General features: G+C 42.5%; 1 protein-coding gene across 1 annotated transcript in view; it reads right to left on the reverse strand.

The window, feature by feature from the left end:
* Nucleotides 1-27,824, reverse strand: part of dnah12 (dynein, axonemal, heavy chain 12) — a 349,430-nt gene that overhangs the window by 146,968 nt on the left and 174,638 nt on the right. Inside the window, exons 34-39 of the mRNA XM_078543543.1 lie at nucleotides 25,024-25,143; nucleotides 22,979-23,164; nucleotides 21,150-21,301; nucleotides 13,406-13,544; nucleotides 6,500-6,666; nucleotides 3,741-3,996 (exon numbers count right to left, since the gene is read on the reverse strand). Of these exons, the coding sequence (XP_078399669.1) occupies nucleotides 3,741-3,996; nucleotides 6,500-6,666; nucleotides 13,406-13,544; nucleotides 21,150-21,301; nucleotides 22,979-23,164; nucleotides 25,024-25,143 (1,020 nt within the window). The remainder of the gene's footprint in view (nucleotides 1-3,740; nucleotides 3,997-6,499; nucleotides 6,667-13,405; nucleotides 13,545-21,149; nucleotides 21,302-22,978; nucleotides 23,165-25,023; nucleotides 25,144-27,824) is intronic.

Raw genomic sequence — 27,824 nt, forward strand, 5'->3', positions numbered from 1 at the left:
AGAAAAAATGGCATGGCAAGGGGATTGGAGTTGAAGAATAAAGAAGTCTCGCTACAATTGTACAGGGTTTTGGTGAGACCACACCTGGAATACTGTGCACAATTTTGTTCTCTATATTTAAGGAAGGATATACTTGCTTTGGAGACAGTACAGCAAAAGTAGTGTCTGGTGAGATAGTTAATGCATTGGTTTACATTTTCCAAAACTCCCTAGATTCGGGGAAGGTCCCATTAGATTGGAAGATAGCAAATGTAACTCCATTATTCAAAAAGGGAGGGAGACAGAAAGCGGGAAACTATAGGCCAGTTAGCTTAACATCTGTGGTAGGGAAAACGTTAAAAGCTATTATTAAAGAAGTTATAGCAGGGCACTTGGATAAGTTCAAGGTCATCAGGCAGAGTCAGCATGGTTTTGTGAAAGGGAAATTGTGTTTCACCAACTTATTGGAGTTCTTTGTAGCATGTGCTGTGGATAAAGGGGAATGTACTGTACTTAGATTTCCAGAAGGCATTTGATAACGTGCCACATCAAAGGTTATGGTGGAAAATAAATGCTCATGGTATAGGGGATAACATATTGACATGGATAGAAGATTGGCTGACTAACAGGGAGCAGAGAGTAGGCATAAATGGGTCTTTTATAGGTTGGCAAGATGTAACAAATGGTGTGCCACAGGGATCAGTGCTGGGACCTCAACCGTTTACAATTTATATAAACGACTTGAATGGGATGATTGCCAAATTTGCTGAAGACACAAAGATAGGTAGGAAAAGAAGTTGTGAAGAGGACATATGGAGGCTACAAAAAGATATAGATAAGTTAAGTGAGTGGGCAAAGATCTGGCAAATGGAATATAATGTGGGCAAATGTGAAATTGTCCATTTTGGCAGGAAGAATAAAAGAGAAGCATATTATCTAAATGGTGAGAGATTACAGAGCTCTAGGGTCAGAAGGATCTGGATGTCCTAGTGCATGAATCACAAAAGGCTAGTATGCAGGTACAGCAAGTAATTAGGAAAGCTAATAGAATGTTATCATTTATTGCGAGGGGAATTGAATACAAAAGTGGGGAGGTTATGCTTCAATTGTACAGGGCACTAGTGAGACCACATTTGGAGTGCTGTGTACAGTATTGGTCACCTTATTTAAGGAAGGATGTAAATGCATTGGAAGCAGTTCAGAGAAGGTTCACCAGACTAATACCTGGAATGGGTGGGTTGTTTTATGAGGAAAGGTTGGACAGACTAGGCTTGTATCCACTGGAGTTTAGAAGAGTGAGGGGCGACTTGATTGAAACATATAAGATCCTGAGGGGTCTTCACAGAGTGGATGTGGGGAGGATGTTTCCTCTTGTGGAAGAATCTATAACTAGGGGGTCACTGTTTAAAAATAAAGGGTCGCTCATTTAAAACAGAGATGAGGTGAATTTTTTTCACTCAGAGGGTCGTGAGTCTTTGGAACTCTCTTTCTGAAAAGGTGCTGGAAGCAGAATCTTTGAATATTTTTAAGGCAGAAGGGGATAGATTCTTGGTAAGCAAGGGGGTGATAGGTCATCGGGGGTAGGTGGGATGAAAATTTCAGGTTACTATTAGATCAGCCATGATCTTATTAAATGGCAGAGCAGGCTAGGGGGGCTGAATGCCTACTCCTGCTCCTTGTTTGTATGTACAGTTTCCCTTGATTGGTTCCTAGGATGAGAAGGTTTGCCTATGACGAGAGGCTGAGTAAATTGGGTGTATACTCTCTGGAATGTAAAAGAATGAGGAGTGATCTCAGTTTTGATTCAAGATTACGAAGGAGCTTGTCAGGGTTGATACGGAGATGTCATTTTCCCTGGTTGGGGAATCTAGAGCACACAGAGGCACAGTTTCAGGATAGGGGGTTGATTATTTAGGGCTGAGATGAGGAGAAATTTCTTCACTCAAATGGTTATGAACCTTTGGAATTTTCTACCCCAGAAGGTTGTGGATGTGCCATCATTGAATGTATTTAAGGGTGAGATTGATATATTTTTGGTTTCAAGAAATCAAGAGATATGGGGAGCAGGCAGGAAAGTGGAGTTGAAGCCCAAGATCAGTCATGATTATATTGAATATTGGAGGTGGTGGAGGCTCGATGGGCTGTATGGTCTTCTCCTGCTCCTATTTCTTATGTTCTTATGTATTCTATTGACACATATATCATCCAATAATGAAGAGAATAGGTTGGATTTTCTATTTATTTATTAAAAGAATATTCTGATGAAACACAATAAAAGCTGTCTAAATCCATTTATGGTGCACCAAATAATTTTTAAAAAGTAACAGGTTCAAATGTATGTCTCTGCTCTGTCGCCATCCCTACATTTTAAAATTTCAACCAACCCTGAACACAATAGTTGGAAATGGTTCAGGGATAAGCTCGATTGCCCCTCAGATTCCCCAATGGAAGCGATGAGCAACATAAAAGACAGCTGCTCATAAAAGGGTGGCATGCTACAATAATACTCAAATTACAAAATATTATCAGATATATTTTCCATCATTTATGTCACAATAACGCTGGACAGGAAGAACACCGGTTCTTGGCATCCACTGTTTCTATATACTGGTGGGGGGATTTAAATTTGAAAACCAGGAAAGCCCGTTTAATCAATCCTACAAGCTTGAGCATTTTAAAACGGTTTACAAAATATTGTAGGGTAGAAATTGGATTAGCTTTTTTCCCAGTTTCAGGTGCCAAAAGATCTTTCAACGTACTGGGCTGAATTTTTGCCTGTCGGGCGGGCGGACCCGACCCAATCTCCGGCGGGCGGGGAGCCGATCCCCACCGGAGAAGCGGGACCCACCGCAATTTTAAGTGGGCGGGCCAATTAAGGCCCGCCCAGTGGACGTCCGGCGGGAAGTGCTATGCGCTTCCCGTGCAGGAGTGGGGGGGAATTCCCCAAATGCGAGGGTGTGCGAAAGAATGCATATCTCCCTGAGGCTAAGTGCTGCCTCAGGGAGATCGTTGAAATGTTTTCAAACTTTAAAAATAGAAAGATAAAAAAATCATTAACATGTCCCCCTCATGTGACAATGTCACACGAGATGGGACATGTTAATAAATTGCATAAAAACTTTAATAAACTTTTTAAAACTGACATGAAACCTCATCCCGCTGGTAGGTCCTTTAATTGTTTTAATTATCCTGTCAATGGCCTCAATTGGCCATTGACAGGTCAGCAGGCGGACAACTGATCTTGCTGTGCCCCAGCCTTCCTGAAGATTTAAATGGGGCAGGATGGCATTGGGGGGATCCCCCCCCCACCCCCGACGTCATCCCATGTCAGCAAGTGGGCCCCACTCCCTTCTTACCAACATAAAAATTCAGCCCATTGATTTTGTGGTAGGATGCCTGTGCCAGAAATGCAAATAAAATGTGATAGGCATATTGGTTAAGCCCAGGGCTTCCCAAACTGTGGATTGCACCAACAGCTCGGACTGTTTTCCGACAGCTGCGAGGCCCTTCTAAATCCTCACATTTTTTTGTTGATGGGTGTAACCTAATGAACTTTCTGAAGTCCGATTGCTGCAGCAAAGAAAGTCTGTGAAGGAGGGGGGAGATGGGGGGGTTGAAGGAGGTAGGGGGAGATGGGGGAGTTGAAGTGAAGGAAGGGGGAGATGGGGTGAAGGAGGAGACGGGGTAAAGGAGGGAGAAATGGAGAGGTAAGGGGAATTTTTAAGTTTCTGGATGTGCAAGTTTATTGTAAAAATGCTTACCTCCAATGTAGCATTAACAATCTGATTTCCAATTGTAAAGAAATCTGTAGGAAATTCATTGCTGCGGAGGAAGAAAGCTACAATGTTTGAGAAAATACGGACCATAGTTTCATCGCTAAATGTATTGATGGTACAAATATTGAAGTGGCGTAGGAATCTAGGAGTAACAGGATTTCGACCACCACCTGGTGGGCCCATGGCTGAAACCAGTTGTATATCAACCAGGGTGATCTTACTCGTGTCCTTCAGGTCATACCTGGAATATAAAAAACAAATAAAAATTGAGAAATTTAGGAAATGGCCTTCAGATGCACAAGGTAGAATTTTGGAAGCCCTCTGCTGGTGGGAATGGAGGGAAATAGGCCTGGAATTTCCTGGGGGTTTGCTGGCACTAACCCACCTCCAGATCATTTAAGGAGGTTGGGTTCCAGGCAAAATGCTGCCTGCCTGCCTGCAAGTGGTGGGTTGCCAATTAAGGCCATTAAAGGGCCTATTGAAGCTTCTTTTCCATGCCTAAAGAAATTTTCCAGTTGTCAGGCAGGCCTTGGAGAGGTCAAACCGTAACCAGTGAAAAGAAGTGGCCTCCCAACGGCAGACCGGGAGGAACACGCTCCGTTTCACTATTTAAGCACCACGCCGGAACCTCCCACCCTCGGCAGCCGACTTACAAATAGCCATAGGTCAATCTGTCCCCCTTCACAAAGGCAGTCTGGCAGCTCTGGCCATTTCTATTCTCAAAGATTCTTAAAGTGTTGAAAAGGCACTTCCATCTTGAGGTTCTCTCTCTCTCTCTCTTACCTGCATCAACAGGTCTAAGTACTGGAGGGCCTCCTGCTGACCCTCCAGTAGCAGGAGCTCATCCCACTGTCCTTAATTGGACCATGAGTGTGGCCTCTGACTATTAATTGGCAAATCCAACAAAAATCACATTGGCCCACTCTGTGCCAGGTCGGGACCTGGAAATGATCCCAATTTTGGGGTCCTGACCCCAAAACAAAACTCCTGCCCATCCACTTCAAATAACCTTATAATATATTTTGGTGAGGGGATGGTGAAAAGTGTTAGTCTATTTTGTGTGAAGAGTTGACAAAAACATATGACATAGAACCTCAATCACCCTTTTAAACCTCAAAGATTCTGATCTACATTCAAGTCCTTATTATAATTTTTATTTTAGGAATAAACAAAAAAAGAGGACAAAGAAAGCTTTGCTGGAAAATATTGGTACCTCACCAAATTTATTTGTTTAAAGCGTGTATCACTATTGTCATGTCCTGAGTGAAACATTCTTGAGGGGTGATTTTCAAATTTGCAGCAATTTGTTTTACACAGCAATTTAAACATAAAATCACATTAGTTAAAGCATTCAAATTGTGATGCATATTTAACACAGAAGTAAATCTTCTCCATCTAGGGAGTGAAACACACCAATCATATATGAATATGAAGTTTCTTAATGTCCTCATATGTGGGTATCACATCATGTTAACACATAGCAGTCAGCACAGTGATACAATAGATGGTGCAAGGATATTACAGTATAACTGATCAGAAATGGAACTTCAAATTCATTCTTTTTATTTTAGTTTGATGACCAACAGGCAGCTGATGCATAATGAGCCTACCCGATAAAAATTAATTTCACTCTGTATATTTCTCTTGACATCCAGAATTAGCAAACTGTACCTTTTGAGATTTTCAAACTCTACGCATGGCCCTTTTCACCCATTAATTAACTTTAAGAGAATGTTCCAAAATATCCCAAACATTCCCTTTTAAACATTGGAACAGAGTTACTGTGAACATCTTAGATTTTCAGCAGCTGACATTTCAGATTCAAGAAGAAACTGTCAGTCATTTATGAATTCAGCTAATCCTGCAATCTCTATATATTTAAAACACTATATTTAAAATATGTGTTTTAGAAACTTTCACCCTCATTATCAAGGAGACTACGACAACCTGGGGTAGATCAAGTGCAGCGGTATTGACTTTTAAAATTCCTTTGTGAAAAGATTGAGGGTGGGATTTTCTGGCCACATCCGCCAACGGGATCTTTGGGTCCCGCCAAAGTCAATGGAGATTTGAATGGCTTGTCACATCTGCTCTGAGGGGGCCCGCCGTGGTGGGGCTGGAAAATCCTGGCCTGAGTTTTTTAGGACAGCTACCATAAAAACAGAAGAAAAATGTGACAGTTTTGTCACAGTCAATGCTCAGGGTATTTTGTAGAGGAAAATATATTGCTTACAAGACTGAGTGGAAGTTTCCGGCCCCCGCAGCGAGGTTGGGGCCGGAAAATGTGGTGAGCTATTCAAAAGTCCATTGACTGCGGCGGGACTCCCATCAGCGGGAGGGACTAGAAAATTCCAGCCTCAGGGTAGTGTAGTATTATTCTGAGTAATCATGATTTTATTTCATGGGCAAGTAAACAGACACAAATCATTTGACTTTGTCAGAAAAGAAACAAAGGGTTCCATCTAAAATTCTGTCAGGTTTGGGTTAAAATGTAGTTAAGAAATGTAAAAGGTGTACTTTTGTTTGAACATCTGTCAGTGGAGCAATCATGGCAATGCTGAGTATTTCTGCTAATTTGTATTATCTGCACTGTTAGCTGACACAGATACAATGAACTATTTGATTTTCTTCATGAATTGTGGTCTTAGTGACTGCACTATTCATTCCAAACAAATTATCTAAATATTAGTGCACAGGTTAGAAAGGCTTAAATGTTTGACAATAGCTTCAAACTGCATAGTTACCAGTTTCCATGGTCAAAGTATTGCCTGAGTAGTTCAATTGGAGGCTGAGCACCATATATTTCCAATGCTGGCATGTTCATATCATCTACAAAGATCACACACTTCTTTCCCATCGGAGGGCCATATACTCCCTTCCGCCTTTTATCCAACCTGGACATGATAATGTTCTATTAGACAGAATAAAAACAAAATTAATTCTATATTCATGAGAACATAAGAAATAGGAACATGAATAGGCCATTCAGTGGCTGTTCAACCATTCAATAAGATCATGCCTGATTTGATTTTGGTTTCAACTCCATTTTCCTGCGAGTTCCCATTACCACCAGCCCCTCCAATACAGTTCAAGAATCTGTCTATCTCAGCCTCAAATACATTCAATAACTCAGCCTTCACAGCTCTCTGGGGTAGAAAATTCCAAAGATTTATGACTCTCGGAGAAGAAACTCTTCTCCATATCCATCTTAAATGGGAGAACCCTTACTCTGAAACCGTGCCCCCTTGTTTTGGATTCCCCTACAAGAGGAAATGTCCTCTCAGCATCTACCCTGTCAAACCCCCTCAGAATCTTATATATTTCTAGAAGATCATCTCTAATTCTTCTAAACTCCAATCAATATAGGCCCAACCTACTAAATGTTCCTCATATGACAATCCCTTCATCCCAGGAATCAACCTAGTGAACCTTGTTTGAACTATCTCTAATGCAAATATAGCCTTCCTTAAATAAGCAGACCAAAACTGGATGCAGTACTTTACAGGGCATTGGTAAGACCACACCTAGAGTTGTAGCAAGACTTCCCTACTTTTATATTCCAACCCCACCTTGCAATAAAAGCCAAAATTCCAAACGTTTTCCTAATTACTTGCCATATCTGCATGCCAACATTTTGGTTCAAATTAAAGGATATCCAGGTCCCTAGGTACCACAGTATTCTGCAGTCTCTCTCCATTTAAATAATATTTTGCTTTTCTGTTTATCCCACCAAAATAGATAACCCTACATTTCCTCACATTATACTGCTTCCACCAAATTTTTGCTCACTCACTTAATGACTTGGAGGAAGGGACTAAGTATATTGCAGCCAAATTTGCTGATGATATTAAGATTAATGGGAAAACAAATTGTGACACAAGGGGCTGGATTTTCAAAGTCCAATGGGAACGGAACCAGTATTTAGTGGGCCCATAATTTTCCACCGCTGGCTGGTATTGCAATATCTATATACCTTTTTAGACTCTGTGGGCTGCAGTTTCCCTCGGAGGTCGTTAGAACACGACATCGGGGGAACTTCTGTGTACTGACCCCATGTTGGAGGGAGAGCCCCTCCACCTCCAAAACCAAGGCAATTTTTCAGTACCAGGCCAATTAATGGCCAGAGGATGCACTCACTGTCCAATTGAGGAAGATGGACAGACCCCCAATGCTGCTCCGCTATTCAATAAGGTTGTGGCTGAGTTGATTTTGGCTTCAACTCCACTTTCCGGCGAGTTCCCCATAACTACTGACTGCAACCCCCTCACACCACCAACCCCAACCCAACCCACCCCCTCACTATAGTTCAAGAATCTGTCTCAGCCTTAAATATGACACACAACAATTTCACTGTTGAAGGTGGGAGCTGCAGATGTACATAAGACAGAGAGAAAGAGAGAGAGAAAAAGGTGCCTCTATCTTGTTTATTACATAAAAATAGAAAGAGGCCATAGATTCCAGTCTATACGTGGTAGGGGACTTGCGGCTGCAGCTGTGGCCATTATCATATAGAAGCTGAAGGTCAGTGGGGGAGGAGAGGTGTTTAAAAAGCTCTCCAGAGCACTGGTGCTCCAGTCGTATTGCAGCTACTGCAGTCTGCTGACTGGAAAATTCTGATCAAAGTGGGAGAGGGGCCTTAACATGCTTAATTATATTTATTCGCTGCCTCCTATTTGTGCTCCAACCTCGATCTGGCCTTTTCAAAAAAATGGGTCAGGGGTGGAACCATGTTAGCAAACTGGCACACCAGCCAGCGATGGTCCCATCCCATTGGATTCGAAAATCCAGCCCGTTGTGTCACAGTTTGTTTTCCCATTTATCGTAATATCATCAGCAAATTTGGCTGCAATATAGTTAGTCCCTTCCTCCAAATTATTAATATAGATTGTAAACAGTTGAGGTCTGAGCACTGATCCATGGCACCCCGCTAGGTATAGTTCATCAACTTGAAAATGATCCATTTATACCATCTTTGTTTTCTTGTTGGTTAGCCAATCCTCTATTTATGTTAATATATTACCCCCAACACCATGAGTTCTTATCTTGTGTAGTAACCTTTTAGGTGGCATCTTATTGAATGCCTTTAGAAGTCCAAATACTCTACATCTAAAAAGGTTCCCCTTTCTCCACCTTGCTTGTTACATCTTCAATTTGTCAAACCTGATTTCCATTTGACAAAACCATGTCGACTCTTGGTTGCATCATGATTTTCTACACGTCCTGCTACTCCTTCCTTAATAATGGATTACAGCATTTTCCCAATGACAGATGTTAAGCTAACTGACCTATAATTTCCTGTTTTCAGTCTCCCATCTTTCTTGAATAGGGGCATTATATTTGTAGTTTTCCAAACTACTGGGACCTTTCCTGAAACTAGGGAATTTTTGAAGATTACAAGCAATGTATTCATTATCTCAGCAACCACTTCTTTTAAGATCCTAGGATTCAGGCCGTCAAGTCCAGGGGGACTTGTTTATCTCCTTAACCAATGAGATGTAAGGACTGAGAAGGAAATAGAGGATTGACAAGGACGGAAGTTAATGGATGTCTGGGTTCTCAGCCAAGCATGCATAATGAGGCTTGGCTGAGAGTCCAGACAACTATTACTCTTATTGAAACTCCTCTGCCCAGGAGAAAACATTGCTTGATTGACAGCTCAGTGTCCCTGATCTCTGCTGTCAATTTCACAATGTTTGTTTACACAATGATAAATGGTTTCAAGGGTTTGTGGATTTTTGTTATTGATACTTTAAAGAGTCTAAATGATTGACACTTTTATTAGCTTGTAGTGAAAGTTATGAATGAATGATTTTTTAAAAACACATCCTACTGTCACTGCAGGGTTCATTAGTTCTAGACATTATATTGTGGGTTCATTAGTTCTAGACAGCATATAGTAGGTCAATGGGCATGGAAGTGCCATAGCTTGGCATGGGGTGCATGAGAGGTCACAGTGGGTAAGTGGAAGGGCAGAGCTTGGCAAAGGGAGCATAGGAAGGCCTTTAGAACTTACCTTTGAAAATGTCTCCTAATGCAAACTAGGTTTATGACTCTTCTGAGGGGCTGTGAACCACAACTCTTTAAAAACCTAGCCCAACTCCTTTAAAAGGAGGGGGGGTGGAGTAAGACATGCCAGGTCAGGAGTGCCAGATGTGGGCTTTTGATGGAACCAGTATACACCCTTTAAAGGCACTCCCGAAAAACAGGCAGCCTGGGAATGGGGCAGGAATCCCTGAATCAGGTCCCGTCCGCCATTTTTAAAGGGCTCCTGTGTCATCCTGACTCGGTGAAAATTCAGGCCAAAGAGAGGGAGATAGAGCACAGGTAAAGAGAGGGAGATAGAGCACAGGTTAAGAGAGAGAGAGAAAAGGGACAGAAAGAAAAAAATAAGACAAACTATAAAAATGAAAAATGTGAACTATTTCAAATCTCTAAGAATTAACAACATGCAGGAATAAGACTGAATGTAGTGGGCCCCTTTCAGCACCAGACAGTTGGATTAGCATTAATTATCAATTATTTAAAAGGTACTTACGCTCTTAATCATCAATTTTCTACAGAAAGTTTAATGGCCAATTAACGTGCAAATTCAGTGAGTAATTAAAAAATAATGGAGAGGCTAAGGGCAAGATGTTGTTTGTGCAAAGGAAGTAGCGAAGTAAGATAAATCACACCGTAAATTCTGAAGATTCGCAACTTGCTGGCAAATTTGCGCATTAATAACTGTGCCACGTGGTTATTTTTCCAATATGATTTGTCCCAATAAGTAGCCAATTAGGAAACTGCCTCCAGGCCAGCCATCTGCGAGTCCCTGATGCCACCGGCCCAATCAAATGGCCGACAGTACTGAAGCCAGCAGCACTATTGGGAGAGATAGGCAGCTCAGAGAGCTCAGGAGCACCTCACAGGGGCCAAGCAGGCAGGCCCCTCCTGATGTCCCATTAGGGTCAGCCTTTCCTTTGGAACCCTGCACCTCCAGCTCCAATGATCCCTCATCCTAGTTGCTGGAAGAAGGCTACCTCCATGAAGCTGGCAGGCTGCCCACACAGCAAGGGGTTTCCCCATTCTTGGCAAAACACCAGTGGCCCAGGAAAATTGCCCTTAAAAGTCCTTTAATTATTTAAATTAGCTGCCTGAATGGAGACAGGCAGTCAGCTCCACCACTGGGGAAACTCCCTGCTGGCAGAAATGCGTTGGGGAGCCATCCAACAGAGGTCCCTGCAATTTATCCCACATTCCCCACCCATACCCACCTCCCCACCCCCTGCCTGCCACCCGGGGGCCATGAAAATCCTGCCCAATGTCTCAGGCTGGTTATTATAAAATGCACAGAAGCATTAGAATGATTAAATCTCTGATTTTCATATAGGAAATCCTCTGACCTGCACTTAAAGCCTCACTGAAGGCACAGGATTGAATTTGCTGTGTGTGAATCATGAGCCAGAATCTACAACGCAATACTGCAATGCACAGCAAGCTTGAATACGCTGCATCAGCTGATTATAAAACTTATGGTGAGGAAATTTAAAACATAAGAAACCGAAATATTTTGAGTTTATTCTGAAACTATGGTTAACTATCCTAATTACTTGAAGATATTGAAGTACATAGAAAAACATTTTTACGGTTCAATGTGAAGGGCATTTTGTAATTTATGTTTTTCAAGTATTATTCTCCTTTTGCACCTCTCAAACCCTGCTTAAACTTTGGCAGTAGGTTAAGCCCAGACAGTAATAACCAGACAGTTATTGGTGGACTGTTCAACTGTGGAAGACACACAACCAAGGCCATTTCTTTCTCACCACATACTGTTGCGCATATCTGATTTTTAATTCATACATTTCAGAAGTATAACTTTTAGTTTGGGGATTGAAATTCTTAAATGCAAGATAAATTGAAATCCCTGTTGAGACGTTGGTAAACAAACTTCACATAAGTGAAATCAAAGGGTGGCCTGTGTTTATTTAATAAGGACAGAGTTGGAAGTGGGAAAACCCTGAACAGTGGGTGACTCGTCTCTAAGCTCTTGTTGGGAGATGGGATATCTACAGTTATCTCACTGAGAGGTTTAAATATTCATGTGGGTCCTAGAATCAAAGGGATCTTTTGAAGGTAAAGGCAAATGGTTTGAATTTCAGTCTGGAATATCTCACAGATATGTCAGCAACTCAAGAGTTGCTATGGAAAAGATTATGCAGGGAGGTTTGTTTTGGATTTATCTGTGATTTCTCACAGAAAGGTTGAGTTGGTGTTTGTAAGCCACTGGGGTCAGAAGGCAGAGAAAGAGTCTGCCAAGAGCTGTGGACCTGGAGCAGAGGACTATCAGAAACCAACGGTGTTTTCTGTTGTGGAAACACAAATCAAGAACGCAGTGAGGCCCCAAGCTTGAGCTGAGGAATCCACAATTGTGAGGTTTTAAAGGAGAGTTGGAGGGTTGTCTAGCCAAATGCTAATTGATAAATCCCAAGAAATCTTGCACCTTGGAGAATAGCTGAAACATGAAGGAGAAACAAATGTGATTTCAGGCGAACTGTAGCATACCTAGTTTTGGTCCCAGGAGAACTGAATAAACCCTCACGATCCTGTAAAGTATAGGGTAACTCTTGGGTGGAAATAAAAGTATGTTAGGGTGTAAAATATTAGTATTTATAAAATATAGTGGGCTTTAACTTCTAGCGGGGTGGCAAATGAGTCAGATTGCCGTTCTGCTCAAAATTACTTAACTTGAAATCCAGGCGATCCTATCTCGCCCAACCTTCCGACTCAGGCCAGGCAAGATCTATGTGGTGCAGCTCGCTCCTGGGGCCTATAGTCGAGGGCAGCTCAGTCGCAGGTAAGTAAGCCACGCCCATTTTTTTATGGCACTAGCCATAGCTGGGGAGAGGAGTCGGGCCTGACTGGGGCAGAGTGGGGAAGGGCATTCGGCCTGGCCGAGATTAGGTGGTGTGGAGGGGGGGGGGGGGGGGGGGGTGTAGTCAGCAATCAGGCCTTGGGGGAGAGGAAATTCCCATGGGGATTGGGGAGTTCCTGTGGCAGGGATCCCCTGGGTTTGGGGGAAGAGTCCATGGGGGTGGGGAGTCCAATGGGTGGGGCAGTGGGGGAAACTTCTCCTGAGGGTTCAATGTTAGTCTGTACCCAGAAGCTAGAAGTTGTGGTTTTAATTCTAACTTTTTCTGGCAACATATTGATGTAACACAGTCAGAACCATCTAAAGTTTGCGATTTAAAATCAGATTTTCAGATGGTTCCCAGTGCAGGGCAATTGCCCATTGGAAATTTGCACTTCCCAGGCAATTGACATACAATCTTTACCTGGGAACTTCCAGAGGGGGTTTCCTCAATGCATCTTTGGGGTATCCCCGCGGATACACTGCCCCGAAGCTCGGAAGTTATGGCCCAGTATTAAATTAGTAGTGTTTGTTTTGTTTAACCCTTGTACAGTAAATGTTTTTGTTTAAAAAGTGAAATCTTGTGGCATATTTCTTTCAGTTAATAATGAAGTTCAAATTTCTTTTTCAAAGTTACTGGTATCTACCAAGATTGCAACAATACATGCAGGCAGGGGTCATTTGAAAATGAGAAGGAGCAAAATTGCTGTCAGTCCTCTTTTTTCCCCAACTTGCCCAGGGACTTTAAAAAGTGATGAAGTACCTGAATCTGATTAGCACCAGTTCGTGCAGAAAAGTTGATGAAGAAAGGTACGTAGCGCTCTTTATCCAAATTGTTCATTAGTTTATCTTGAACGTAGAGTGACTTCCCAGTGCCAGTCTGGCCCACAAACAGAAGTGGGCTGTGTGAATTAAAAAGACATTAGTTTTACAAATTCTTTAAAATTGTAGTATGTTAGTAATATTTCTAACTGTATGTACATTCTGTAAACTAAACAAACATAAAACATAATGGAATAAATAACTTGGTTAAATGCATTTGCTAGATATAAATCATGCATTTATATGCACAGTAAATTGAATGAACCAGAAAATTTTATTTTGCACATTTTATATAGCTGCATATCCAGGTGAAGACAAGTGCCAATAAAGAAATGAAGATTACAGTAACTCTCAATGATAGAATTCAACTTTAAAAATAAATGGATAGATTTTAGTCTTCACCCCTGGGTGAAACAGTTTGCTTGGCTTCATAGAATCCACCTGATTTTCATTTCATTGATTCTAATGGAATGAAAAATGCGCAGGTTCTATAAAGAACAGGCATCCGTTACAGCAGATTGTCAACCAAACACTGAAGATGAAATCTACTGCAAAGTTTCAATATCAAAGACCTTGCTAAAAACTAATTTATCAGCTAATGAGTCTTTGATTAATGGTAACATACTTTTGTTTTATTCTATCCTTACAATATATTTTTATTTAAACAGTGACCTAATGATATTATCCAGGGTACTGGCACAACAATGTTATTGAATTTGGTGGTGTGATAAAGTTGCCAACTCTGGCTGGATATATTCCCAAAGATGTTGGCAGAAGTGAGTTCCACTTATCTTCTGCTCGCGAGCAAACCTCTGCTACACTGTGCAGTAAAGGGTGATATAGTTAATTTCAACAGAGTGGCTGCTCACTAACTGGCTCCCTCTCTGTGCATGAGTGACAGATTCCAGAGGACAAGGCACAGGGCCACACACTGCTCCAGCCAGTGCCAACACCAGAACCTCCCCCAGAAGGCGACTCTGGGGCTAGAGCATTCCACTGCAGTGTGTGGCCTGGGCAACATTCCATTCTGCAGGGGGAGGTCACTGCTACTCAAAACACAATGCACCATCTTGGAAATATAATGCAAAACCCATATCCTATTCAGAAAATGGGGAATAAGCCCATTTGTTGTGACTTTATTTTCAAAGCACTCCCCCCATTGCCTCATTGAATGAGTCTGGAGGGACATCCCTCCCAGTTAGAAGCTTTTTCCTCCTGGCATCAAGCAAAGCACTGAGGGCACAGGCCCTGCACATGCAATAACTGCTACCTGCATTAAAGATGGCACAGACCAAACACACACATAGAAGAGAGCTTCCCCTGCTCCCTTCGCTGCTGATGTTGCGGCGCATAATGATATCATCGCACATATGCGCAAGCTGGATACTGGCAAACAAGGAAGCAAGCGCGGTCCAATCTCCTGGAATGCTTACTTTCTGGCCAGTGGGAGATTGATGCCTATTCTGGGAGTGTTGGCAAACCTATGGTGTGAAAGCACTGGAGTAACATACGCCATTGATTATACATGGTCCTTGGGTTCATGACTATCTGCACTCATAATAATTGAGCGTTGTTATTGACTGTTTAATACCCCTGATTTTATTATCAATCATTGTTGAGCAAATATTGGAATAATCACTGAACTTATACATGAGGATGTTAATGTTAAACATAATTCTTACTTTGATTTTTAAAAAAGGTCCTGATGGGGAACTCCCTTTAAAATTATATTGGGATGTAACAGTTCAGTTTTAATCCCAGAAGAATATCTGGCATCAGTGGGTGGGCAAACATGCTTTCTACCCAATGTCCTTGGGGTGAGGCCCAAGCCATTTTGAGGGCCAGATTTTATTAGCACCCAGCTCACCAATCAGGGTGAGTGGAAAATTTAGGGGTTCATCCACAGAGTTTACCCAGAAGTAATGAGCTTTCAGGTGGGAGGCAATTTCAGGGGTGGGGATTGTGGATTATGCAAGGCACAGATTGGGTGCAGCAGGCCAGAAGATTTTTGTGGGGTCAGGAGAAGCATTTTTTCAGTGACCGTTTTCTAAGGTGCGAGTAGTGGTCACTTTAAAGACTTGAGCTGCTGTACATTGGCTACCAATGGACAGAGCATGTACAGTGAACACTCCATCCAATAGTACCCCAATTGCATTGCAGTCCTATGTGTGTCATAGGACCCTGATTAGTATATTGAAAGTATTCTCCCACCTGAAACAGACAAGTATCTGGGCAGCCAACATGAAGGCCTCAACAAAAATGGGAATGGAACAATTAATAACGTGCTGATATTTTCTGGCTTGCTATAGTTCCAGTCCCACCAGGAGGAGGCTGTGAATATGAATCCCCATAAGCTTAAAAGTTGTTATTGTTGCAGATTGACATTCTCAGATAAGTTCTTGAACCAGCAGCACTGATGAGCAAATGCAGTGGAAAAATTCATCAGTACAATAAACATTCAAAGTGACTAAAATATTTTAATGAACATTTCCTTAAAATGAATTAGTCAGTGCAAAAGGCATAATAGCAATATAGTGGTGAGTCTTCACTTTTACCTAAATAATGCTATATACAGTATTACTGCACTTTTGGATCTAACTGAAGGAATTCAGAACAAGGAACTGATACCCAAAATTCACTATGATATTTCCAGTGCCAGGCTGAGCTACACTGTATTAGCTTTAGTAAGACTTCTTCAACAAATGGTCTCGCAGTTTCTTGTGTAGTTATTGTGGGCGGCAATTTAACTGCGGTGTCTGGTTCCCAACGGTGTAACAGGAACTGTGTGCCACTTGCTCTCTTGCTCTTTACCATTTCGTATATGATTCTAAATAAAAATCTAAGTGCCAGCAGCGTGCATGGAAAACGTGCGATTCTGTGACAAGGGAACCTTTTCATTGGTGAAACCCACCATCAAATGGCAATGCTGCAGCTACTGGTGGGCTATAAAAGAGGCTCCTGAACTAAAAAGGAGGCTCTGCATCCCCCACAACTTTGCTGCCAAACACTAGTGCCAATTTTCTACAATGTTTTGCCTGGATGGCTGCATCCTGACCAACTTCCCCCTCTTGTGGTGCCTGCTGCTGGCATTGCAGCCTCTGCTGTTGAACAGCAAGAGCTTTCCTTTGTGGCATTCTCTTCTCCTGCTCCCAAGATTGAAGGAATGTGGGTTTTTTTTTTTAATTCTTTCACAGCTAAGCTGGCTAGGCTCTGAAGAAGAGTCATATGGGTTCAAAATGTTAACTGTTTCTCTCTCCACAGGTGCTGCCAGACCTGCTGAGTTTTTCCAGCATTTTCTGTTTTTATTTCAGCATTTTTATTGCTCATCCTGAATTGCTCAAAAAGGTGATGGTGAGCTGCCTTCTTGAACCACTGCAGTCCATGTGTTGGACGTACACCCACAGTGCTGGTAGGGAGGGAATTCCAGGATTTTGACCCAGCAACAATAAAAGAACGGCAACATTGTTCCATGTCAGGATGATGTGTGCCTTGGAGGGGAACTTGCAGGTGGTGGTGTTCCCATGCATCTGCTGCCCTTGACTTTCTAGATGGTAGAAGTCATGGGCTTGGAAGTTGCTGTTGAAGATGCCTTGGTGAGTTGCTGCAGTGCATCTTGTAGATGGTACACACTGTTGCCACTATGTGCCGGTGGTAGAGGGAGTGAATGTTGGTACTGGTGGATGGAGTGCCAATCAAGCAATTTGCTTTGTCCTGGATGGAGTTCAGCTTCTTGACTGCTGTTGGGGCTGCAATCATACAGGCAATTGGAGAGTATTCCATCACACTCCTGACTTGAGCCACGTAGATGTGGACAGACTTTGGGCAGTCAAAAGGCAAGTTACTCTCTGCAATATTCCCAGACTCTGACCTGCTCTTCTAGCCAGTGTTTATATGGCTTAGATAATATCACTACCTTCAACACCTCTTTGTTCCTTTTGTCTGTGACATCTTTTGATTATCTGCTCCTATCACTGCTTGCTTGTCCCTACAACCACCACCCCCCCAACTTCTCTCCCCCCACCCCACCTTAAACCAGCTTATATTTCACCCCTCTCCTAACTTTACTCAGTTCTGCTGAAGGGTCATGAGGACTCGAAACGTCAACTCTTTTCTCCTCCACCGATGCTGCCAGACCTGCTGAGTTTTTCCAGGTAATTCTGTTTTTGGTTTATATGGCTGGTCCAGTTTAGTTTCTGGTCAATGGTAACCAGATGTTGATAGTGGGGAATTAATTGAATGTCAAGGGAAGATGGCGGATACTCTTTTATTGGAGACGGTCATTGGCTGGTACTTATCTGGTGTGAATGTTACTTGCTACTTATCAGCGCAAGCCTAAGTGTTGTCCAAGTCTTGCTGCATATGGGCATGAGGTGCTTCAGTATCCGAGTAGTCGTGAATGGTGCTGAATATTGTGCAATCAACAAACATCCCCACTTCTGACCTCTTGATGGAGAGAAAGTTATAGCTGAAGCAGCAGAAGATGGTTGGGCCTAGGACACCACCCGGTGGAACTCCTGCGCTGAATGTCCTGAGGCTGAACTGACTGACCAACAACTACAACCATCTTCCTTTGTGCTAGGCATGACTCCAACCAGTGGAGAGTTTTCCCCCGATTCCCATTGACTTTGGGTTCCTTGATGCCACACTCGGTCAAATGCTGCCTTGATGTCAAGGGCAGTCACTCTCACTTCATCTCTGGAGTTCAACTGTTTTGTCCATGTTGGACTAAAGCTATAATGAGGTCAGGAGCTAAGTGGCCCTGGCGAAACCCAAACTGAGTAGTGAGCTGGTTATTGCTGAGTCAGTGCCGTTTGATAGCACTGTCGATGACCCCTTCCATCACTTTGCTGAAAGTCAAGAGCAGACTGATAGGGTGGTAAGTGGTTGGGTTGGATTTGTCCTGCTTTTTGTGGACAGGGCATACTTGAGCAATTTGCCACATTGCTGGGTAGATGTCAGTATCGAAGCCAAGGGCGTGGCTAGTTCTGGAGCACGTCTTCAGTACTATTGCTGGAATGTTATCAGGGTACATAGTCTTTGCAATATCCAGTGCCTTAAGTTATTTCTTGGTATCATGTGGAGTTAATTGAATTGGCTGAAGACTGGCATCTGTGATGCTGCAGACCTCAGGAAGAGGCTGAGATGGTTCATCCACCCGGCACTTCTGGCTGAAGATTATTGCAAATACTTCAGCCTTATCTTTTGCACTGGGCTCCCCCATCATTGAGGATGGGAATATTTGTGGAGCCTTCCCCTCCAGTCAGTTGTTTAATTGACCACCACCATTCACGACTGGATGTGGCAGGACTGCAGAGCTCAAATCTGATCCGTTGGTTGTGGAATAGCTCAGCTCTGTCTATAACTTGCTGTTTATGCTGTTTGGCATGCAAATAGTCCTTAATTGTAGCTTCACCAGGTTGACAGCTCATTTTTAGGCATGCCTGGTTCTGCTCCTGACACACCCTCCAGCATTTTTCATTGAACAAAGGTTGATCCTCCGGCTTGATGGTAGAGTGAGGGATATGCTGGGCCATAAGGTTAGATTGTGGTTGTATATAACTCTGCTGCTGATGGCCCAAAGCACCTCATGGATGCCCAGTCTTGAGTTGCTAAATCTGTTTGAAATCTATCCCATTCAGCATGGTGATAATGCCACACAATGGAGGGTATCCTCAATGTGAAGACCGGACTTCATCTCCACAAGGACTGTGCAGTGGTCACTCCTACCACACTGCAACAGGTAGATTGGTGTGGATGAGGCCAAATAGGTTTTTCCCTCTTGTTGGTTCACTCACCACCTGCTGCAGACCCAGTCTAGCAGCTATTTCCTTTAGGACTCGGCTAGTTTGGTCAGTAGTGGTGCTACTAAGCCACTCTTGGTGATGGAATTTAAGTTCCCCACCCAGAGTACATTCTGTGCCCTAGCCACCCTCAGTGCTTCCTCCAAGTGCTGTTCAACACGGAGGAGTACTGATTATTGGCTAAGGGGTGGGGTGTGGTGGGGTGGTGGTGTGCGGGGGTGAACTGGTAATCTTGGCCATGTTTGACTTGATACCATGAGACTTTATGGGGTCCAGAGTCGATATTGAGGACTCCCAAGGCAACTCCCTCCCAACTGTACACCACTCTGCCATCACCTCTGGTACGTCTTTCCTGACAGTAACAGGACATACCCAGGGATGGTTATGGTAGTGTCTGGGACACTTGTGTGCAAGGTATAATTCTGTGAATAGGACTATGTCAGATTGTTGCTTGACTAGTCTATGGGACAGCTCTCCCAATTTTGGCACAAGCCCCCAGATGTTATTCAGGAGGACTTTGCAGGATCGACAGGGCTGGGTTTGCTATTGTCATTTCCAGTGCCTAGGTCGATGCTGGGTGATCTATCTGGTTTCACTCTGTTTTGTAGACTTTGTAGCAGTTTGATACAACTGACTGGCTTGCTAGGCCATTTCAGAGGGCATTTAAGAGTCAGCCTATTGCTGTGGATCTCTAGTCAAATGCAGGCCAGAACAGGTAAGGATGGCAGATTTCTTTTCCTAAAGGACATTAGTGAACCAGATGGGTTTTTATGACAATCAACAATGGTTTCATGGTCACTATTACTAAGACTAGGTGTTAATTACAGATTTGTTAATTTAATTTAAATTCCACCAGCTGCTGTGGTGGGATTTAAACCTGTGCCCCAGAGCATTAGTTTGGGCCTCTGGATTACTAGTCCAGTGACACTACCACAACGCCATCACCTCCCCCTAAAGAGACCCAGTGGTATACCAGCAACTGAGCTGTGTGAAAAAGGCAGACAGTGTTAATGAGAACATGTATGTCCATGGATTTCACCCATAGAACTGATGAGCAGTGAGATTTCTAACTCCTTCTATTGTCCACAACCAAAACTCCACCCACAACATCCTGTGCTCCTCCCATTTTAAGCTGCAATCCTGGCACCACATGTGCTTCTGGAGACATTGCAAAAACGGTGACTGTAAGGTTTACAATAGAACCTGTTACCTTCCATCCTCCTCCCGTCACCTTCATGCTTGTCCCAACCATCATTCCCAGCTACAATACAACCAAGACATTAGGCCAGTCTCTCTTCCACTCCTCAATACCTTTGCTCCCACCCCACACACCCCTTTCCCCCACCTTACGCTTGACTCATCCTTGCCAGTGCTGCCATTCTCCTGCTCTCCTCCCTTGTGCTGCAGAGTTCAGCAAAGAAAACTACTGGTCTTATACACAACTGCATAAAGCCAACTGGTGCATGTCACCTTTAAATGAACATGAACTGGGTGCCATGCAATTCTTGTGGACCACTGACTTTACCTTGAATGTAGGACGTAATGATAAAAAAATTATGCTAATGAGTATTCATTGCATACTAATGTATTACAAGTGGGAACTCACCATATGCCAGCATGAGGCCTGATTATGTCACAAACACAAATCTTGGCATCTCAACCCATCATTGGGAATTCAAAATTTCAGTTCCCACCTAATTCAGTCACCTGCATACCACATTTCTCTCTCTTGCAGGCTCCATAAAATTCCCCCAGTATAACTGCAGCCACCATAGGGCCCAGCTCTTTAAATTTGAATTATCTGCATGACTGTTTCATTATATAGTGTAAAAGAGAACCAGTGCAAATCAAAGAACATTTTCTAATAAGCAGCTTCTTCCTTACTTTCCATTTGTAACACAGAGGTCCAACAGGTAGGTGTATCTGACTGTGTCCATAGTAGGAACTATGATGTCTTGGACTTTTGTGTTCTTATCACCCAGAGCAATAGTCTTTATTGTTTCATTCCAGTGGACCCAACGTCCTCTGCCTTTAAACTGTAAAAGTGTTGCAGAGTCAACAGAAAGCAGTTCATAGGGCAAATTAAAAATTACTTTGTGCGTATTAAATTAATTTTTCAACAATTTCTCTTAGTTTTGTTCACCTCCTCAAAACATACACATCTTTAAGGATATGTAATCCAATTATGATTTCTGCTTACTGTCCCATTTGCCAGAGGAAACAGTTTCTCCCTGCTTACTCTATCAAAGTCCTTCATTATTTTGAAGATCTCTATGAGATCCTCCCTTAACCTTCTCTGCTTTAAAGAGAAAATTCAGCTTCTCCAATCTCTACACATAACTAAAGTCTCTTATCCCTGGTATCATCCTGGTTAAACACCTTCTGTTACCTCTCCAGTGCCTTGACAACCTTCCTAATGCGTGGTTCCCAGAATTGTGCACACTACTCCATGTGAGTCGAACAAGTTATTTGTAAAGGTTTAGCATGACTTGCTTGTATTTTATTCAACACCCCTATATCCCATAATGTTCCAACTATATATTTATGGCACATAGTTAGAAATGTAGGCTCTTAGATCCTTTTTGTCCTGGCTGGCCAAATTGCAGGGATGAGGGTATTTGCATAAATGGAGTTGGCTCATTGCACCTATCCTGAACCACTGGTCAGAATATCACAGAGATATCATGGTGCTCTGAAGGCAGAGGACTCTTGAAGAAGCCAACAAAAATTTTCAGTTTCATATCTTCTGTATCCTCGGGAATCAATTATCTTTCCATTGTAAAAATGTTGAGGTCTTTTTAAGGCTCTAAGTTCCCTGAAAGTTTCAAAGGACGGAATGGGTGGAACTCCCCAGGGAATCCTGGAAATTCCCCTTGACATGGGGGAACACAAGTTCCTGCCCCTCCTTAGAGAGGAATCTTTTTTTTCACCCTCCCCAAATCCAAGAATCGTGAAGTTTAACCACTGTTGCAGTTTGCATTTGCAATCATATTGGGTTCTGGCAACACAAACTGCACTACGGACAGGGACTCTATTTTTTAACTCTTGACTTAGACTATAACATTATTTGCTTGATGAAATGCTTGACTGTAAGAATGTTTACTGAGAGTAAAATTACTATGTTCAGTAATACCACACATATTAGAAAACCTATATCCATGCCTTACCAAAGTAAAAATTGGATATATGAATGGTTAGTCCAAATTTCCCAGTTGAGCAATGAAGTTCATCCAGTTAATAACAAAATCATAGTATCTGGGATGGTCTGAATTTTGATTCCCAGTCTGTACTTAGCTGATCTCAATCAGGGTACATCAATTGATATCAATGTCCCTGGGTTAAGGGGTAGAAATCAATTATAATTTTTGCTCCTGATCCATATTCAATAAGTGTGCAAGAAACATCAGATGAGGGCTAGGTCAGACTCCACTCTTGACATTCTTGAAGTTAAACAGCCTGCTGGCACTATTGTCAAACTTGACTGAAGTAGCAGTGGATGACTAGCATCCATCAGCACCTTTAGGAGAAGCAATGTGAAGGAGAGAAAACTGACAAGAAAGCTTATAAAAACGGTTACTCTTTCATCAGTGCCTACTGCATATGTAATAACTACGAAGGCAGTTTTATATTATCCTGTCCTTTATTTTCAATAAAGAACTCGATTTATTTTGAGTTTTCAAAGCTGTTGGTTCAGGGACTAGAATAAGCCATACCTCATACATGTAGTCATAGACATGTCCTTTTTCCTCAAAGGGACATTCCCATTTTCCCACAGAAACTGGTGGTGGATATGTAGATTTTACAGACACGACTTCACGCATAAATGCATCAAATACTTTTCGACCCTCTTTGTCACAGGATGCACCAATTGACCAAATCAAGGCAAAGCAAAAGGCAGCCTGGAAACAAGATGAAGTCAGATTTAATTTTTGAGAAGCAAATGCATGTATCAGATATGTAAAAGAAAGAATATACAAATAGGAGCCAGAGTAGAGTATACTGCACGTCAAACCTGCTCCACCATTCAATATGACTATCCTGATCTTTGGCTTTCCCGGCTGTTCTCCATATCCCTTGATTTCCTAAGAGACCAAAAATCTGTCTATCTCAACCATAAATGTATTCAACAATGGAGCATTCACAACCCTCTGGGATGGAGCATTTCAAAGATCCACAACCATTTTGAGTGAAGGAGTCTCTCCTCAGCTCAGTTCTAAATAATTCATCCTTTATACTAGGACCAGAGGGCATATTCTCAGAGTAATGGGGTGCCCATTTAAAACAGAGATGAGGGGGAATTTCTTCTCTCAGAGGGTAGTCAATCTGTGGAATTCTTTACCGCAGAGGGCTGTAGAGGATGGGTCGTTAAGTATATTCAAGGCTGAGTTAGACAGATTTTTAATCAGTAAGGGAATCAGGGGTTATGGGAAAAAGGCAGGAAAGTTGAGTTGAGGATTACCAGATCAGCCATGATCTCATTGAATGGCGGAGCAGACTCGATGGGCCGAATGACCTACTTCTACTCCTATGTCTTATGGTCTTATTATGGTCTATACTGAGACTGTGCCTCCAAGCTCTAGATTCCCCATTCAGGGGAAACAACCCTCAGTTTCTACCATGTCAAGGCCTTTCAGAATCTTGAATGTTTCAATGAGATCACCTCTGATTCTTCTAAATTCCAAAGAATATAGACCCAATTTACATAGCCTCTCATTCCAGGGACCAATCTAGTGAATCCTCGCAGTACTGCCTACAATGCAAGTATATATCCTTCCACAAATATGGAGACCAAAACTGCACACAGTATTCCAGGTGTGGACTCACCAAAGCCTGTACACTCGTAGCAAGACTTTTTTATCCTTGTACTCTAATCCCCTTGCAATAAAAAACAACATGCCATTTGACTTCCTAATTGCTTGCCATGCCTGCACATTCCTTGTGCAGGTACACCCAAGTCCCACTGAACATTCCATTCTTACGACCAATGATTAACCTCACACTTCCCCTCATTATATTCATCTGCCATCTTGTTGTCCGCTCACTTAACCTGTCTATTTTGTAGTTGAGGGCTCCACACTTCTGCCACATTTTTGTAAAGAAATGTTTCCTAACTTCTTTCCTGAATGGGTTGTTTTGGATGTAAGTTACGTCCTCAAGTCCTAAACTCCCTCCATTGACAACCAGAAGATCCTGCTCATATGGCCAATGATACAACAGCAGGCCTGTCAAATCTCCAAATGGCCTGATTTCTTGCTTCTACTGTTGGTGCTAGGGCCTCCCAGAGGGTGAGTTTGTGCCAACACTGTCTGGGCTATTTAAATTGACTCAAGCAGGAAATCCAGAGGTTTATGGTTGACCTAGTGCAGTTTACTATGGATACATTGCTCTGACTAGCAATAAGATAGGAGCAGTAAAATCTGCCCTTTTGTTTTCTGGATGACATCAAGTGTAAGGCCATAACATTCGGGTTCCAAGAGAAATGACAATGTATCCTGTTTCATCCATCAATTCCAATATTTGTGATCAAATTTAAAAGGCTGCATAATAGTAACTATCTTCACTATTGATCTTGATATGAAATCAGAAGGGAAATAACCTCAGGTCACTAATGCACAGCACCCAGTTTCCACCTTTTGAACGGCATTGTGGAGACCTGGAGTAGGCCACCCAGGTACTTAGAATTAAAAAGAGGATGAAAAAAAGGCAACAGGTATCTTCTCGTGAAATAGGAAGTAATACTAGGAGTAATATTTCATACCATAATCCAGACACGAACGTTTTTGGAATCAGAGTCTGCTGTCAGTTGGTCACTGAGAAGCATGTCAAAAAGACGAGTCAGCGAAACCACCGTATTGCTGTCAGATGTTGGAACAAGTTCCTGAAAATTTGACATGGAATTATATCAGCAATATTCATTATAATACCTATTTCATTATGACAAATAATTTAGCTATACTTTACTGTTTATCTATAAACTAAAAATGACATAAATGTCTATTTTCTTACAGTCCGTTGTACTATTTTTATGAGGAATTCTTAACTTTGTAACTCAAAATAACTCCTATAATGCTGTGTGTCTAAATGACCTAATGGAACAGATTTTAACATGGAGCAGAACTGTGTTAGGAGAATGTGCTGGTGACATGATTTCCTGCTTAGCAGGGTGTCATAATGAATTTCATCGCTGGGCCTCATTTAAATAGTTAAAAGCAAAAATTAGATCATGAACTCTCTCCTTCATCCCCACCCCCTTTCCGATCCCCCCCTTTTTTTTCCAATAATTTATATAGATTTTTCTTTTCCCACCTATTTCCATTATTTTTAAATGTATTTCCATCCATTGTTTTATCTCTACCTTTTAGCCTTTTTCGATTCCTTCACCCCACCCCACCCCCAGTAGGGCTATCTGTACCTCGCTTGTCCTGCTTTCTACCCTTAATTAGCACATTCCTTAGATAATATCACCACCTTCAACACCTCTTTGTCCTTTTGTCTGTGACATCTTTTGGTATCTCCACCTATCACTGGCTCTCTATCCAGCTCTACTTGTCCCACCCCCCCTTAAACCAGCTTATATTTCACCTCTCTTCTATTTTTACTTAGTTCTGTTGAACGGTCACTCGGATTCGAAATGTTAACTGTGTTCCTCTCCGCAGATGCTGCCAGACCTGCTGAGTTTTTCCAGGTATTTTTGTTTTTATCTTCTCATTTAAATAGTGCCTGTTCAATTCCTGCCCAGAGGGTGCAGAGCAGCTGTCAGGAAATGAGCATCAGGTAGCCCTTGGCTGCCAGGTAAGTGAGTCGGGAGAAGGATTCAGGAGGGAAAGATAGCAGTTGGGTGCGGGAGGCCCTGACTTTGCTCGGCACAATGGGGCACTTTTGCTCATCTTGGGTCTAGAAAAGAAGCAGCCTTACCAGAACAGCTTCTTCTGCCTTCAGGACATCCACAGTCCTGTTACTGCTGACAAGGAAATCATGTCAGCTTCCCTGCTCAGGCCACAGTTAAAATTGATCAAAATTGTATTTGCATAAATTTATGAGGCTTGTGCCAACTTTAGGCTTCATCCAACTGCAAAATAAATCACCATCTGTGGCTTGGAGGGGAATTTGCAGGCGGTGATGTTCCCATATGATGGCTGCCCTTGTTGTTCTAGGCAGTAGAGGTTGTGAGTTTAGAAGGTGCAGTTGAAGAAGGCTTGGTGAATTGCTGCAGTGCCTCTTGCATATCGTACACACTGCTGCCACTGTGCGATGGTGGAGGAAGTGATTGGTTAAGGTGGTGGATGGGGTGCTGATCAAGCAGGCTGCTTTGTCCTGGATTGTAGATCACAGTAAATCAGCACTTATATTGGCAGACAAAAACAAGACACTGCGGATGCTGGAAATCTAAAATAAAAACAGAAAATGCTAGAAGTGCTCAGCAGGTCAGACAGCATGTGTGGAGAGAGAAAAGGTGATGCCGGACTTTGATACATTGTAAAAAGGGTGACCAACTGCATTGTTCACGTTAAACTAAGAGGGCATGAAAAAAGAGGGTACACGTTTGGTTTTGTTATTGTATGCAAAAAAATCCATGTTGTTGGTATAATTATCATCATAAATGTTTCATGTTTATTTGTGCCAAAATTTATCTTTATTATAATTGTTTGCTTTTTGAGCGTTTTTGGTTGCCCGCACGCCCATGAAATTTCCATACACAGATATGGCCCTGAGGCTGAAAGGTTTGTCCACCCCCGTCTTTCACAATCAGGACCCCATTAATGCTGTAGCATGCAAATCTAAATAGCAGTGCTCGTCTTGCTTTTTAGTGCAAATGAAAATAATTTAAGGAATCTTAGCAATGGCATTACCATCGCTGATGGCCCCTCTATAAACATCCTGAGGGCTACCATAGACCAGAAACTGAACTGGACTAGCCATATAAATACTGTGGCCACAAGAGCAGGTTAGAGGCTCGGAATCCTGCGGCGAATAACTCATCTCCTTACTCTCCAAAGCCTATCCACCATCTACAAGGCATAAGTCAGGAGTTTGATGGAATACTCTCCACTTGCCTAGATGAGTGCAGCTCCAACAACACTCAAGAAGCTTGGCACCTTCCAGGACAAAGCAGCCTGCTTGATTGACACCCCATCCACAAACATTCACTCCCTCCACCACCAACGCACAGTGGCAGCAGTGTGTACCATCTACAAGATGCACTGCAGGAACTCATTAAGATTCTTCAGACAGCACCTTTCACGACCTCTACCATCTAGAAGGACAAGGCAGCAGACAGATGGAAACAGCTGGAAGTTCCCCTCTAAGCTACACACCATTCTGACTTGGAAATATATCGCCGTTCCTTCAATGTCACTGGGTCAAAATCCTGGAACTCACTCCGTAACAGCACTATGGGTGTACCAACATCACATGAACTGCAGCGGTCCAAGAAGGAAGCTCAACTGCTCAAGGGCAGTTAAGGATGGGCAATAAATGCTGGCCTAGCTAGTGATGCCCACATCCCATGATTGAATAATAATAATGAAGTAGCTTCACTTACAAAATGGAGGGGAAGAG

This window comes from Cetorhinus maximus, chromosome 6 (genome assembly GCF_964194155.1).
Source record: "Cetorhinus maximus chromosome 6, sCetMax3.hap1.1, whole genome shotgun sequence".
Lineage (NCBI taxonomy): Eukaryota > Metazoa > Chordata > Chondrichthyes > Lamniformes > Cetorhinidae > Cetorhinus > Cetorhinus maximus.